This window comes from Capsicum annuum, unplaced genomic scaffold (genome assembly GCF_002878395.1).
Source record: "Capsicum annuum cultivar UCD-10X-F1 unplaced genomic scaffold, UCD10Xv1.1 ctg2655, whole genome shotgun sequence".
Taxonomy (NCBI): Eukaryota; Viridiplantae; Streptophyta; class Magnoliopsida; order Solanales; family Solanaceae; genus Capsicum; species Capsicum annuum.
Genome location: NW_025832840.1, coordinates 231856 through 248436, shown reverse-complemented (window position 1 = coordinate 248436; position 16581 = coordinate 231856). Strand labels below are relative to the sequence as shown.

The 16581-nt window shown below is 30.6% G+C and overlaps 1 protein-coding gene across 1 annotated transcript; it reads left to right on the top strand.

Moving 5' to 3' along the window:
• Positions 1–419: 419 nt before the first annotated feature.
• Positions 420–1138, top strand: LOC124890890 (60S ribosomal protein L6-like). Its single transcript, XM_047402747.1, has 2 exons — positions 420–1003; positions 1096–1138. Exons 1-2 carry the CDS (start codon positions 420–422, stop codon positions 1136–1138), a joined length of 627 nt encoding a protein of 208 aa, XP_047258703.1.
• Positions 1139–16581: the final 15443 nt, after the last annotated feature.

Sequence of the window (16581 nt, the reverse complement as noted above, 5' to 3'; positions counted from 1 at the left end):
ATTGGGCCGACTGGCTCCAATTGTCTAACTTTTACATGGGATGGCCATTTCTTGGCAAAATGACCTTCTAGACCCTTGTACTATGTCGATTTTGTAAGTTGGACACTTCTACTTACATGTTTGTCATCTGAACATCTGAACCCACAAAAAAGCTATATTTTAAACCCTTTGACTATTGACTTTGCCTATATGGCATTAAAATGCTGATTAGGATAAGGAGAGTGATTACACTTGCCTGAAGTATTTTTAGCCAATTTTATATTAAACTAATTAAAAAAATTAAAAAAAATATTAAAATTGAAAAAAAATAAAGAGGGGTTTTTATTCACTTTCTCAAACTTACCCTTTGCACAATTTAAATTTCACTTTCATTCTGTTCCCCTTTCACTCCAAACATGCCCTTTGCACACTTCACAGCAATGGCCGTCAAGAAATTCTCTCGTAACGCTAACCTAAACAACGGAATCGGCAAATTCTTCTGTTCCAAAATGTTCCACAAAAAGGGGCTTTGGGTTATCAAGAAGAAAAAGGGCGGCAAATTCCCCACCCACCCAAAATCCACCGGCGTCGTTGCTCCGCCCTCAACCACCGTCATCAAACCATCAAAATTCTACCCAGCTGATGACGTGGAAAAATCCCTCATCAACGAACACAAACCAAAACCCACAAACTTGAGAGCCAGTATTACACCTGGTACTGGTTTGATTATTCTAGCTGGGAGATTTAAGAAAAAAAGAGTTGTGTTCTTGAAACAACTTGTATGTTCTGGACTGTTACTTGTTAGTGGGTTGTTTAAGGTTAATGGGGTTTTATTAAGGAGAGTTAATCAAGCTTATGTTATTGCTACTTCAACGAAAGTGGATGTTAGTGGAGTTAAGATTGACAAGATTCAATGGAAGTTTATGTTATTCCTTGTCTTTGTTGTGGTTGATATTGTCGTTGCTGTTCATTGTCAAAAAAAAAATGGTGTTGCTCCTGAAGAGGGTCTTTGCTGGTTGATATTGTTATTGTTGTTCATTGTCAAAAAATATATATATACATCCGTGAAGAGGGTCTTTGCTTTGCTGTGGTTGATATTGTTGTTGTTCATTGTAGAAAAGAAAATATTATTGTTGTTCCCGAAGAGGGTCTTTGTTGATTGATATTGTTGTTGTTGTTGTTCATTGTGAAAAAAAAATTATATATCCTTGAAGAGGTCTTTGCTGTGGTTGATATTGTTGTTTGTTGTTCATTGTCAAAAAAAAAAATTATTCTTAATTTACTTTTTAAATTTTTTTATTCATTTTCTCAATTTAAATTTTTCATTTTGTTTAGGATTAATTTTGTAACTTTTACAAATTGTTGAAGATATTTAAATAAAAATTGAAAATTCATTATGTTTGTGTAATGTGAATTTATAGTTAAAACTTTAAATTTATAATTGAAAATTTAATTTAATTTAAATTAAAAATTTATTGTATTTGTGTATTAGAATTTCTACAATTTATAAAAAAAATTATTTGATTAAATTTATTTTAATATTTAATTTCTTGTGTAGCATTTTAAAAATAACATAAAATTTAATGTAATACTTAAAAATGACTTGGCGGTTGATGTAGCAGCTGACGTGACAGACGTGTAAGCTGACATGACAGCTGATGTGGCGAGAGTGTGTTACACTCACCAAAAAAATGTTTAAAATGTTGTTTTTTAGTGGGTTCAGGGTTCAGATGACAAACATGTAAGTAGAAGTATCTAACTTACAAAACCGATATAATACAGGGGTTCATCGAACTATTTTGCCCCATTTCTTTTCAAAATGGCCAACCCATGTCCTTTCCCCTTAATATAAGGACTATTTGGAGTCTAAAGATGGATGTGAAGAGCATTATAGACTTCAAAGATGAATGAAGGGTATTTTTGTATAATTTTCAATAGGCGAAGAATATTTTATGCCCTTTTTCGTTCTTTAAAAAATAAACAACTTGATAATTCATTATCATTGTTTGGACAAAGACATATATTTGCTATCCTACGGAAGAAAGACTAGATTAAAAGTAAGTTAATTGAGAACTAAGTTTCACGGCACAATAATAAAATATTCTTGAAACATCAACACATGAGAAAATCGAGAAAAAAACATATTAAGTCAAACAATTGGAATCTTGCTGCCGTCAACTATTTCCGCCATTAATTTAATTTAAGTGGCTTGAAATTGCAGGCATGTGACTTTATATTATGATTCTATATTTTAGATTCTCTCTATTTCAAAATAAATGAATTGTTGAATTAGTTTTTAATGTTTAAAATAAATGAATTATTTATTCTTTAAGAGACATGTTGAAAATTTCCTCCAATTTTACCATTTCATTATACTTCACATTTTCTAGGAGAGTAATTTAAGAACAATTAAAAAATAATAGTGAAAAGTAACCTATAGTTTGTGTTTTAAAAGATTTTTCTTTAGGGATATGTCATAACCCAATAATTCAATTATTTTGAAATGGAGGAAGTATATAGGAACAACAATGATTCCTTAATGTAGTTGGTCAAAATATTGTATAAAAGTTAATGTCTAGATATTATTACTTTGGGTTTTTGCTCACATCCCATGTATAACTTAAATAGAACTATAGAAAAAAATTCTTTATATAAGGTAATATTTTAATTTATTAAAGAGTATTATATATTACAATTTCTTATTTAAATTAAATAAAAACTTTAATTAATTTCAAAATATTTATCATAGTCAATAGCTCTTTGGCCTTGATTGTAATATGTATTTTGTGTCCATTATGTAAACGTGTGTGGGTGCAAAAAAACCTAGCGACACTAATCTAGTTATATTTATATCTATAATCTATAATATACTATATCTATAATATATTAAAAGTATGAAAATTATGATTTGAACTTTTTTTTCTTCATTAAAATATTTCGCAATAGACCAACTCGTATTTTTACCATTTTCTTAATTTATTATTTAATTATATTTATGATATTAACTCCTAAATATATGAAAAGAATTGTGATAAATAAGAACTTTAAACTCCTAAAATGTATGGTAAGTCTGTTTCCTATTAGACATAAAAAAAGAGTCTTAATGACTCCTAAAATATATGGTAAGAGATATAAAAAGAATTAATATATGAAAAGAATTTTTTATATACTTGAGATGAAAAACGAGTTGTCCATGGTCGCTCTCCAAAATTTGTGAGTGCGACAATTTTTTCCAATTTGTTTATATTATAGTTCTATTTCTTAAAATAAAGTATGTAAGTATTAATGAAACAGGTTAATGATTAAAAGTGTGAAGATGATTTGAACTTTTTATCCTTCATTATAATACTCCGTAATAGATAAAATCATTTTTTTTACTATTTTCTCAATTTATTATTTAATCATATTTATTATATTAACATCTAAAGATATGAAAAGAATTGTGATAAATAAAGACTTTAAACTCCTAAAATGTACGGTAAGTCTTTTTTCTATTATACATCAAAAAGAGTCCTAATGACTCCTAGAATATATAGTAAGAGATATTAAAAAAATTAATATATAAAAAGAATTCTCTATATACTTGAGATTAAAAACGTGTTGTCCATGGTAATTCTCCAAAATTTGCAAGTGCAACAATTTTTTTAAAATTTGTTTTATATGATAGTTCTATTTTTTTTTAAAAAAATAAAGTATGTAATGTATTAGTATGTATTAGTACTATTAACTGAAACGTTAATGATCTAATTTAACCTAGACAATCATCGAAAGAAGATCCATTGGAGGAAAGACAAACTCAACGTGTCCTTATGTTGAGGTGTTGTTCTCTAACTTTTTCATTACATAATGTTATTCTCTTCTTTCATATTATAATAAACAAATAAATTATTTTGGAGGAAAAACTAAACGTTCATAATACTAAATTATTATGTATTCTTGATAGCTAATTACTATGTGAGAAGTCTTTTTTTGTGTGTGTGAAATATTGATAGTAACTTTGATTGAGGAGAAAAATTTAATAGTGAATTGAGGTAAGTTTTCTAATTTTTGACATACTTTCATGTTTAAAAAAAAAATTATCATATATTCTGATAGACAATTATTTATTGAGAAGTTTTCTTTTGTGATCTTAGCATGTACTTGAGGTTTCAAATAATAATTATGTATTTTTTATCAATAAATGTTTAATGACAAGTATTTTGTGATTTTTGATTATAACGACTCATATACAATTAATGAACTAAACATTCGGTCACAAGAAATTAGTTAGTCATTTTAATTCTATATGAATTCTCTTGTAAAATTTAACTATATGAAACTATTTCAATTGTGAATAAACTATCCGATCTGGCAAGCTCGTCATTATTTTTAATAATAGGCTTTGATGATTATCTTTTTTTTTTACGAGTTATATAAATGGATATAAAATTTATTCTAATGTTAGTTCTTACTTTTTAATAATTTAATTTCATATATAGTTTTATTGATTGATGTAAGACCTCGTAAGATCCTAGCTCAATTCAGCTCACCATTGTATGTAAAAGGAGTCCACGAGTTAGAAAATTTCAGTAAGTGTTAGGACTTAGTCATTTCTAAAGTCTCTAAACTTTGATGATTTTATTTTTGACCTTCTCGACATCGAAAAGTTAATTTTTAAGTTGGTTCATGATCGGGGTTGTCGATAGAACATCTCGGGTGAGTTTCAAAATTTTCAAACGAGTACAAGGGTGTGTTTGGACCACCAAGATAGTAGCATCGCTGTAATGGGCCCGTGGCACGGGGCTTAGACCGCTGTTGGGGGTGCCTGTGGCGCGGGGCTTAGAACGTCGATCCAGAGTCCGCAACGCTCGGCTCATAGCCCGCCTCTTATTTTCCAGCTTTTGATTCCATTTTTCAAGCAATTGAGTCTTTTTCCTTCACCCAATTGGTCCATAACACGTTATTAAAGGTCCCAAAATGCATAATTGGTCATTCTATTCTCAATTTCTCTCAAAAGAGAGCATCCTCTCTCAAGAACAAACCCTAGCCTCTTTAAAAGAATCAAGGGATTCAAGCTTAATTTTCAAGAAAATCATCAAGAACCTTCACAAATTCATCAATTAAGGTATGTGTGATTTAAATTCACCCATGGAGTCCAAGAATCCATTTTTAAGATTTAAATTATGGTTTTACATGTTACTATGAATTATCTCCATGAAGCATTTATGAATTTCGATTATACATGATGTTACAATGCATTTTTGATGAATGAGCCCTTACACGTTTGAAAGTTGAAATATGTTTATCAATATCTTGGTAATTTGATTGCAAGTCATGATTGTAATTGTTTTCATACAGAATGGATTATAGTATGTTTAAATGTTGTAGTTTCCGTAACATGTTCATGCGGCGAATCAGAATAAATTCTCAGTTTATGATTTCTTCATGTGATCGTGATATCTCATCATGTTTAAAAGTATTTCCATGTTGAAGTATTGGCCCCCATGTATTTGATAAAATGCCTAAATGATGGGTTTTGAATAATGCTTTCTTATTATGATTTCAAAACTTTCATGTGTCCCTATTGTTATTTCCATCGAGTGCTAGAGGGTTATGAACACCTGTTACTTAGCTGTTTACATAAATTCAATACTTTCAAAATGATTTCAGATATATCATGTGCACTATCAGTTCAGTCAGCTATCATAATCAGTTAAACTTAGACCAGTTCAGTAATCAATGTCAGTTCAGTTATGAGTAGGATTTAACACCAATCGAACCTAGAAATGGGGCCTTACCGTCAGTTAGGACTGGTCCTTAGAACCAGTCCCTAAGTTCCAGAACTACGTAGCCAGCATAGGATTATGAAAGGTCACCCGCCATTTAGGACTGACATTCTCTAAGAGGTCACTCGCTAATTTAGGACTAACACTCTCTTTGGGGTTACCTGCCAGTTTAGGATTGACTCCACAGCCAGTGTTAGTACCTGTGGCATGGTACTAGCACTCTTCCAACTGGAATCACAGGTTAGACCTCGATTAACTCAGAATGGGGTATGTCGGTTAGATGATACCTCCTACAGTTTTAATTTTAGTACTCAATATAGAATTTAGTTCAGTATATTTGACCATAGCATACAGTTTGTCAGTATTCAGTTACCGAATTCAGTATTTTAATTTTACAGATTATTTTAGATATATTATATGTTTGGTCTTACATTCTCAGTATTTTAGTTTCTCATGTACTCATATTCAATTACCTTATGTCATTCAGTTAGTTACTATCTTATGCATATGAACCCATGTATTTCAGCCTAACCTCATCTCATATACCAGAATATTCGAAGTACTAATCACATACTAGTTTTTTACGCTATGATGTCTTATATCATAGGTTCGGACGCTCAATTTCCCGACCGTACTTAGATAGTCTAGCGCATCAGCAACAGCAGCAGTAGTGAGTCCTCATATATCAAGAACCGTTCATGTTTATTTCAGTTCAATAGTCCGTCGGAGTTAGTTGGGGGCTTGTCCCATCAACTCCTCAGTCTGTTAGAGGCTTTTCAGATTATTTCAGACAGTTAGCCAGTTTATCAGTTGTTATCATCAGTCTCTTCAGTATTATTTTCAGACATTTTCAGAATAATGATTTAAATAATATGTTTCAGTACTTAAAACCTTCGGCATTATTCAGTTATTTCTGCATATGTGTATCTTATTATTTTATTATTCAGTGCTCACAGCAGGTACCAGTTCAGGGGTTAGCTTGTGATCTTGCGGGACCGTAAGCACCGTGTGGCGATCAGGGTGTATTTTTTAGTCGTTACAATTGATGAGAGGCACACGTGCAAAGCACGTACACTAAACTAGTAATATATTAAAAGTGTGAAGGGCCTTAGAAATATTATTTGGACTTTTTACCCTTCATTAAAAGTCTTTACTTTTGATAAAATTATTTTTTTCACAATTTTTTCTAATATTTACGAGTTAAAAATTAATTAAATTTATTTATGGTAATGGTAAAATCTTTCCTTATTAAAAGTTGTCAATTAATGACAAGTATACTTTTTCCATTAGCTTAAGAATTTTAAATCAACTAAATTTGATTTTAATTAGATTTGAAAAATCTAGAAATAAATATAAAAGCGTTAGAATAAGAAAAATTTAAGAAGTTCCAAATTTTTAAAAGGTTTAAGTACACAATAAGAATGTAATCAATGATTTTATAAAGATTTGATTTTAAATATAAGAAAAGATTTTAAATATAGAAAAAAATAACTGTACCATAACTATGGTTCAAATTGATGCATCTCTTTTAGCCTCTGATAGGGAAAAGAGGTACTACATGACAAATGCCAAAGTGATGATCCATCAACCACTTCGAACTTTTGGTGGTAAAGTATATATGTGCTTACACTAAAATATATGTTTATGCTTACATTATTATATTAAAGTGTGAAGAATCTTTGAAAAATGATTTAAATGTTATATAATAGGGATGTCATGTGACATGTATATGTATGAAATATTAGAGATAATAGTTAGTAGTCAATTTGAATTTGAAGACCAAAATATTCCTTGTTCAATTTGGATTGAATACCTCAATAGTTGGCCAACTTGCCAACTTGAAGTCAAGTTTGGCAAGCTTAGAAGCTACATTTGGTGTCTATAAATAGCCACTTGTACATTTTATTGAGACATCTAAGTAGTAACAAATGTAATACTAAAATTCTCTAAAGTTCTCTCCTTCTTTAAAGTTTGATATTGATATTTTGTCTTTATTTTATAACACGTTATCAACACGAGACTCTACCATTTTGAAATTTGAAGGCTAAGAAAAGAAAATTGAATCGGATGGTGGAAAATGCAAGACCGCAAGAACTATGCAATTATCACAACTTGGATTTCACTTTTCTACTATTTATGATAAGATAAGTATATCATTAACTCATGTTTTTTTTAAAATTAATATTGAAAAGAGTATTGATAATCACCAAGTGGTGATATTGTTATAGGCTCAAGTTTGAGTTTATTTTACTTTGGCCTAATATGTTATTGGCCAAGAGTGTGATGATAGATTTAAATCTCATGCCATTAAGAGGGTAAGACATTGGGTTAAAAGTCTCGATGCACCATGATGATAAGATGATAGGTTTAAGTCCCATTAATTTTTGGCCTAAAATACTTTTATATGGATAAGATGTTGAGTTTGAATCTCAATGCATCATATTGATGATATAATAATGACAAAGGCAAAATTTTGTTGAAAAGTCATGAAATATATCCCATTGAATATGCTCCATTCCTTCAAGTGAATGTGGTAACATGGAGTATATAGTATGTCTAGAAAAAAAGGATATATTATTGAATTTATGAATATGAATACAGGTGTAACAAGGACAAAATCTTTCGTTACATTATATGCACGCCTCGATTTGCTCATGAAGAAGCAGGATTTTGAAAGAAATTCTAAGCTATCATAATTTGATAGGCTTAAGACATCATTATATTTCATTCCTAGGAGATGAGAATTTTGATTGTTAAAACTACAGATGCATTCCTTGGGATGAATATGATTGGAGTAACACCTCCATAAGAGGTAGAATAATTGAGACAAAATATTATGAAATTTACTCCAAAATAGCAAACTTGAAAAATTATTCATGTTCTAGTAAATCTGAAATTTACTAAGTAAAACTCATATTTCATGGTAAACTTGGAGTTTACTAGTACAAATAAGTTCATAAGTTGGCATGGACGATTTTGTCATCTCGAAGATGTGCACATTGAGTATTACACTATATATATTGAAGTATTAGAAGGTTATATTCTTCGAATAACATTATTGGTTCTCAAATGATCCTTCAAAAGATGAAGGTAATTTTTTCCACTAATTGGCATGATATGAAAGGTCATTGCACACGTGATTGTCATGCGACCTAATTTGATATAAGTTTTATAAATCCTCCATCAAAAGAAAGGAATATAAAGTAATGGTTCACTTGACCTTTCAAAGTGATGTTGAGATCTGTCATGTAAATATAATAAATTTCATGTCGTGAGAAAGAATTTTTAATGAAAATTTATGAAGCATGTACACATAATTATAATTCATTCCTTGAAGAGAATGATATTTGTGATAAGTATCGTTGATGCTCGACCATTATTGAAATGAATGTGTCAAGATGAGACAAAAATTATAAAAAGGACATGCTCATGCATGGTTAGATAAATGTCACATCTCACCTCTATGGAAGGTTTAAGAAAAATAAGAAAAATTTTATTTTGACATAAACAGTTGTTGATTGCTTAATTATAGTATGTCATAAATATTTTGATACATTTATCATGAATTACCAAAGGGTTAAAGAAAAAAACAAGTCTTGCTACATAATATTTTAATATTATGACCATACTTATATAATTTTTCTTCTTGAAGGAGATTTTCACCATATGAATGGTGTGTGAAATATGTGTAGCACACAAAATTAATTGAGAGCTCCAAAAGAGCTTATGTGTTACTATATTGAGATTGTAGTAAGTCTTCAAAAAAGATTATTAAGTTTCAAAGACATTACCAAACATAAATTATATTGAGATAATAAATAATTGAAAGATGTTATATCTTCATATTACTAAAATCGACGTGTGTTATAAATATTTATGTAAAGGTTATCCGCATTTTCCCTCTTATTTGTGAGCATGATGACAGAATCACATGCAATAGTAAATTAAAAAAAAATACTAAAATAAATATCAGTTGGCATGACGGATGAACATTCCGTTTCAAATGTGATTCAAAAATAATTGAGAATTCATATGGTTATATATTGAAGAAATAAAAGATTCTTCACAAATTCTCTTGTGCTGCTTGTTCTCACAATGAATTGATCATTGTACCAGCTAAGGTTGGGATGTATTCTCTAAATTTTTTGGAACATATAAAAAGGTGAATATGGGCCCGTTCACCTGCCATGTGGACCGATTACTATTATATAGTTTAATAGATGCATCTATGATATGCTCACATGTGCTTTTCGATTAACTTGCAATTTGATTTTTGCCAAATTGTTTGCTCGAATTATTAAATTAAGAGTATAATTCCAAATTATAAATTATGTTGATAATTGGTTGGTTTAGTAGAAATTGTATGCTTCCAATTCTAGTTAAACCATTGATTATTAGAACAAATCTCCCAAAAAAAGTTGGTATGAGATGTGCCATTTAAAATATAGCAGCATTTATATGCATCAAGCCAACAAGGATCCCGTATCACTATTGGTTAAAGGTCAAGAACCAAATAATTTTCATCTAAAATTTTTTTTTGATGTGCGGCATATGATGCAATTGCTTCATCACAATGCACAAATATGAATCCCAAAATAAGGTTGGGGATAAATGTTAGATTTCCTAATATTAGGGAGAGAGTCGATTAACAGTTGAAAATTATGCATGAAATGAATTATCTAGATCCTCATAAGAAATATATATGTGAACTTTAAGTTCAAGAGATAATTCATTTGCAAAATGTTGTAAACTAATTGTCAGGTATGTTTGCTAACTCTATATGATAATTTAACTGTAAAATGATCCAATGAAAAATTCGTAAAAGGACAGAGTCTATGACACACCTGAAGCGTGATAGATCAATTGGTTCCAAAGGTAAAACTTCTTTATGAAGGAAAGGAGTAAATGATCAAGAAGACCATAATAATAAGGTAAGTATTTTAGCACCGACATAACACTTCATAAAACCTTGGCAAAGGTTCAGGTACCTGAATAGTAATGAATATGAAGAGATATTCATTAAGTTATGTCTTATTGGAATCGACATCAAACAATCGTTGATGATATCTTTGATATGATATAGCACTCAATATTATAAATAGTATCAAGGATCTTGGATACGAATTTTTCCAAGAGTATGGACAGATAAATTATTGGTCAAATAAAAGTATGTAATTCAAATAGTTTGTTTCACTTGAAAAGTGAATATTTGGATTCATAATCTAAAGACCAGAGGTATAATGGCAGTGGGGTACAAATGATTTACTATGCAAAAGTAAAATTCATAAGATATAAAGTACGACTTGTGCCTTGGGGCATAAAAATTTTACAAAGTTCCTGACATTATTGTAGGAGAATTGTTCTCTTGTGGTGGATGAAATAAGGTTTGTTTCAACCTAACAATATTGAAAAGCTTGAATACATATAATAAATTATTGTCATACCTATCTAGATGACAAAAGTTATATGAAAATCTTTGAAGGATTTAAAATGTTATAAAGCAATTCTATTGAATACCCCATGATTATAAAGATCGCTTAACTTGAAAAAAGATTAATTTTGATCTCATGAAAATGGTTAGTAGGTACTATGTTTTAGTGCAGTTGGTGCACTTATGAATTGTGGAGCATCATTTATAAGAATATAATGGTGTTTTAAACACTGCTAGTATAATATGCGTGTTGTACATCCCACAGGGTTTTCCTATTTTTAATGAGGCAACTAATAATGCCTACTACTGAATGTATACTTGGAGTGTTTGAAAAATAAAATATTTGTCCATTGATGAACATACATTGAAAAGGTATTTATCTGAGTCACATAAAATTCAATCTTGAATGGGCTATTTACTTATATATGGTGATACAACTATATCATGGCGTTCGGTAAAGTATACAACAGCTATCACTTCTTAAATCATACTGAGATAGTTGTTATTCATAAAATAAGTCAAGAATGTGTGTGGTTGAGATCCATGATACATCTCATCCGAGAAAAATATGGCCTGAAATGTGATAAAGTGTCTATGATTTTATATATGAAGACAATGCAGCATGCATAACGCAATTAAAGGGAGGATTCATAAAAGGAGACAGACCGAAGCACATTTTGCCAAAACTTTTCTACACACATGAGTTTCAAAAAATGGTGATATCAATGTGCGATAGATTTGTTCAAGTGATAATATTGTTAATTTATTCATCAAGTTTCCACCAACTACAATTTTAAAGAAGATGGTGCATAAGATTGGGATGCAGAGATTCAAGTCATTAAATTGAAGTTTCATCAGGGAGGGTAAAATACGCATCGTACTCTTTTTTCCTTAATCAAGGTTTTGTCTCAATCAAATTTTCCTGATAAGGTTTTAAATGAGGCAACACTAAAGGCGTATTACAAGATGTATGTACTCTTTTTCCTTCACTGGGCTTTTTTCCTATTGGATTTTTCTAGTAAGGTTTTAATGAGACACATTATCTATTAATGGACATACAAGGGGGAGTGTTGTATAATATGGATGTCATGTGACATGTATATATATGAAATATTGCAGGTAATAGTTAGTAGTTAATTTGAATTTGAAGACCAAAACATCCCTAGTTCAATTTGGATTTGAATACCCCAATAGTTGGACAACTTGCCAACTTGAAGTCAAGTTTTGCAAACTTAGAAGCTAAATTTGGTGTCTATAAATATCCACTATTTGTACATTTTATTGAGACATTCAAGTAGTAACAAATGTACTACTAAAATTCTCTTGTTATGAAATAATAAAGAACAAAGAAGAAGAGTAGAGAGAGAATAGATAGTAATTCTTATTTCTCTTGAGGGATTCTTGATGAATGAATTACAATGAAGGAAAACCCCATTATTTATATGGGAAAACTAACCTTGGGGTTTCTAACTTTGCCATAAATAGATATTCACTATATATGGAAAGTAGACATTCACTATTTATGATAACATATTTATAACACTCCCCTTGAATGTCTAATTGATAGATAATGTGCCTCTTTAAAATCTTATTAGAAAAAACCTAGTGGGAAAAAATATAGTGAAGGAAAAAGAGTACATATCTCTAACATTACGCATATAGGTTGCCTCATAAAAATCTTACAAGAAAAATCCAGTGGGACAAAACCTCGTAAGGGAAAAAGAGTACAGCTCGTATTAACTTCCTCTAATGAGAATATCCTTGAACCTTTGAATCCCGATCTTATGCACTATCTTCTTTAAAGTTGTAATTGAAAGAGACTTGGTGAATAAATCAACCACATTATCACTTGGACGAATCGGTTTCACATTAATATCACCATTCTTTTGGAGCTCATATATGTAGAAAAGCTTTGATGAAATGTGCTTCGTTCTATATCCTTTTAGGAATCCTCCCTTAAGTTGTGCTATGCATGTTGCATTATCTCCATATAAAATTATGGGTACATTATCACATTTTATACCATATTTTTCTCGAATGATATATATCAGGGATCTCAACCATACTCCTTCTCGGCTTGCTTCATGAATAAATATTATCTCATCATGATTCATTGAAGTGGCTGGATAGACTGCTTTGTATATTTCCAAGATATGACAGTATCCCATATGTGAACACATTGCATGTATAAGACTGAGATTTATGCGGGTTAAATAAATACCCATCATCAGCATAATCAACAAGATCGGGACCGCAAGTTTTAGAATAAACTAATCTCATGTATTTTATCCCATTTTGATATCTCCTAGTAGGAGCAGAAATATACCTTGCTAACAAATTGATTGAAAAGGCTATATTGGGCCTTGTAGTATTTGCAAGATACATTAGTGTTGTGCACCAATTGCATTAAGATATATTTCTCATTTCAGCAAATCATTTATTTCTTTTGAAAACTCTCCAAGAGTTTCAATAATTTCCAAACTATAAGTTTATACAATATAAGGATGTTTCCCAGAAGCTTTTAAATGCTTCAAATATTTTGTATCCTTACAAAATTTCCATGTAAATTTTGTCAAGTAACAATATTCAACATTACATGAGTGACATCTTCAAGTGCCTGGACTGCAAATTAAATAATTTTTATGCTTACCAAGATTCATCTTTTCATATCACTTGATAAATGTTTCTATGTCAGCATGCTTAAATAAACATAGAATTTAGATCCTCGTGATCTTTCACAATAGTGCGCCAGTATTATATCAAAGATATTAATGATATATCATTTTGTATCAGTTCATAATGTGACATAAAATTTTGAAATCTCATCACTTCATTATTTTCAAGTACCTGAACCTCTTATAAGGTTCCATGAAGTGTTCTATTGTAGGCTCTTCAAAAGTACATTGCCTTTTTATTATGATTGTTTGCTCCTTATCCTCTTCAAGATTTATTTTATTTGAAACGAATTGATCTACTATGTTTCACACATGCTTGGACTTTTTCCTTTAGGGACATAAAATAGGATCACTTGCAGCTTAAATATGAGATGCTTTCAGCATTTGACTTGAATTATCGTTTGAATGAAGATCTGATGATAATTTCTAACATATTTCATAGCTGCTTATAATCTCCCCCTTATGTTAGGAAAACTAGCATACATCCTTAATTTTTTTTGAGGAATCCATCTTTATGCATTATGGTATATTCATTTATCAAATACCACACATAAAAACTATTAGATGGAATAATTGATTCCTGACCTTGAACCAATTGAGAGAGAAGTATTAATCAGAATTTTTTGTCTAATGCAAACAAGTGTTGTTGTATGTAAGATATCATACTTCAGACCAACACATGTGGTTTTGTTCTCATAAGTAATGATTCAACTATTTATCAAAGGCATTTAACACCAACTCAATTAGCATTATCAAGATGAATTGTCTTGATTACACAATCTGAAAGTTATGCTCTTGACTCAATTTTATTGAGCAAGCAACTTTATGAATGTCAAACTGCAGGTTGACAATAAATGTACATATCACATGATAGGTGAACGGGCCCTTATTCACTTTTTATACTTTTCAGTTTTTAAGATATCCAATCCCAAAATTAGTTGGTCCAACCAACTTATCATGAGAACAAGCAATATTAAAAGTAATGAAGAATTTTTTAATTCTTCAATATATATTAAATACTCAGTATGAACATCTTTGAGATATTGATAACGCACAAACTACACCTCTCTTACGAGAATGTAAGCGATCATTGTCAATATATAACCCAACTAGGTTGGGGTCGAATCCCACAGGGAATATGTGTGAATTTAAGTTATCTATGGATAAATCAACCGATAGTTAGCCGTTTTCTGTGAATGGGGGTTTGTGGAAAGGTAACAAATAATTACTTTTCAATTCAGTGTTTGAAATCAATATGATAAGGAAAACCGGAGTTATGTTCACTAAGGGTATTGGAACTTGACAGACGCTAGTAGCGGTTCAAGATTCTTGTGGTAGGAAGGAACAACAGACTATCCTTGTCGAAGTTATGTTTAAATATTTCTCAACCTATTTAGACAATTAATCACCTAATTCTCTCGAATTTAGGAAATTTATATTTCACAACAGGATGTTATCTCAAGTTAATTAATCTTGTTACAATATTAATTATTAAATGGAAGTTTAGTTCTTCTAAGTCCCTGTTGATAGTTCACTTCTTACGAGGGTTGATTTCTTATCTCAAAAAAATCATCCGTAAGCAAAGCCTATTGTTTGCAACTAATAGTCAGCATATAAAATAATGGAATTAACAAGCAGTTCCTACCACTGTTAGAATCTTGAACACTTAGCTACGTTACAAACCCAAACCCTTAGATACCACAACTAGGGTTAGGGGAATTACCTACTCATATTCAAATAATCAAGACAATAAGTTGAATTCATAGGTGGATATATGAACTTACAGCAAGATGAATAGCAACAAGTGTTTTTCCGATTTGATCACAGTAGAAAATCCCAAAAACAATTGTAATAATCTCTCCCAAAATAATAGTAAAGTTAAAATTAGAAAAAGAGAGAAAAAAAATCCTCCAAACGTGAGTTTCAATCTCCAAGATCTTTTTAATGAAAACCCTAACATATGCTTTAAATACTTTAGTCTAATTATGTAAACAAAATCATAGATCAAGTATTTTCTCGGACAGGTGACGACGTGTATGACGGCTTATCAGGAGTCTGACGGCTTATCAGAAATGTCGTCAGCTCCTCTTCACTTTGATAATCTCTGTCTTGGGCTGACGATGAGGCTTGACGGCTTATCAGACATGTGATAACTTATCAGAGATGTCGTAACTTCTTCACTTCAAAATCCATTCCCTGCCTAAGCCTGACGGCATATCATACTTCTGACGGCCTATCACAGATGCCGTCACACATTCTAGCTGAAGGCCATTCTCTGTCTAAGCCTGACGGCAAATTTGATAGCTTATCACAAGATCGAGACTTATCAGACAAGTTATCAGCTATTCTTCCTTCTCTAATTGCTCAGAAATTAACTTTCTTACTCCCATAATTGCTGATTCTCTTACATCTCAACTTTTACTGCAATATCACAAAGAAAACAATCAAAAATGATAAAAGTTGCTTAAGAATTTGCAATTATTCTCAGTTAAAAGCTTTAAATATGTTAACATCTACTTACACACCAACACCCCCAACTTAAAACAATTGCTTGTCCTCAAGCAACTAAAACACAACCAAGAGGATACAATGCACATTCAGCAGTCAACCATCCATATTATCTCAAAACATCTTCACCATCTCCAAGGTCAATTAATTTAAAAACAACTGTGTATGTTATTGAAGAACAACAATGTGACACACAGGAATTAAGATATGGCATTAGTTCAGA

Bases quoted from the DNA above. Each gene is read 5' to 3' on its own strand.
- LOC124890890 (XM_047402747.1), top strand. From the start codon at position 420: ATGGCCGTCAAGAAATTCTCTCGTAACGCTAACCTAAACAACGGAATC. The intron at 1,004-1,095 runs GTTATTGTTGTT...TGTTCATTGTAG, and splicing joins GGTCTTTGCTGGTTGATATT to AAAAGAAAATATTATTGTTG.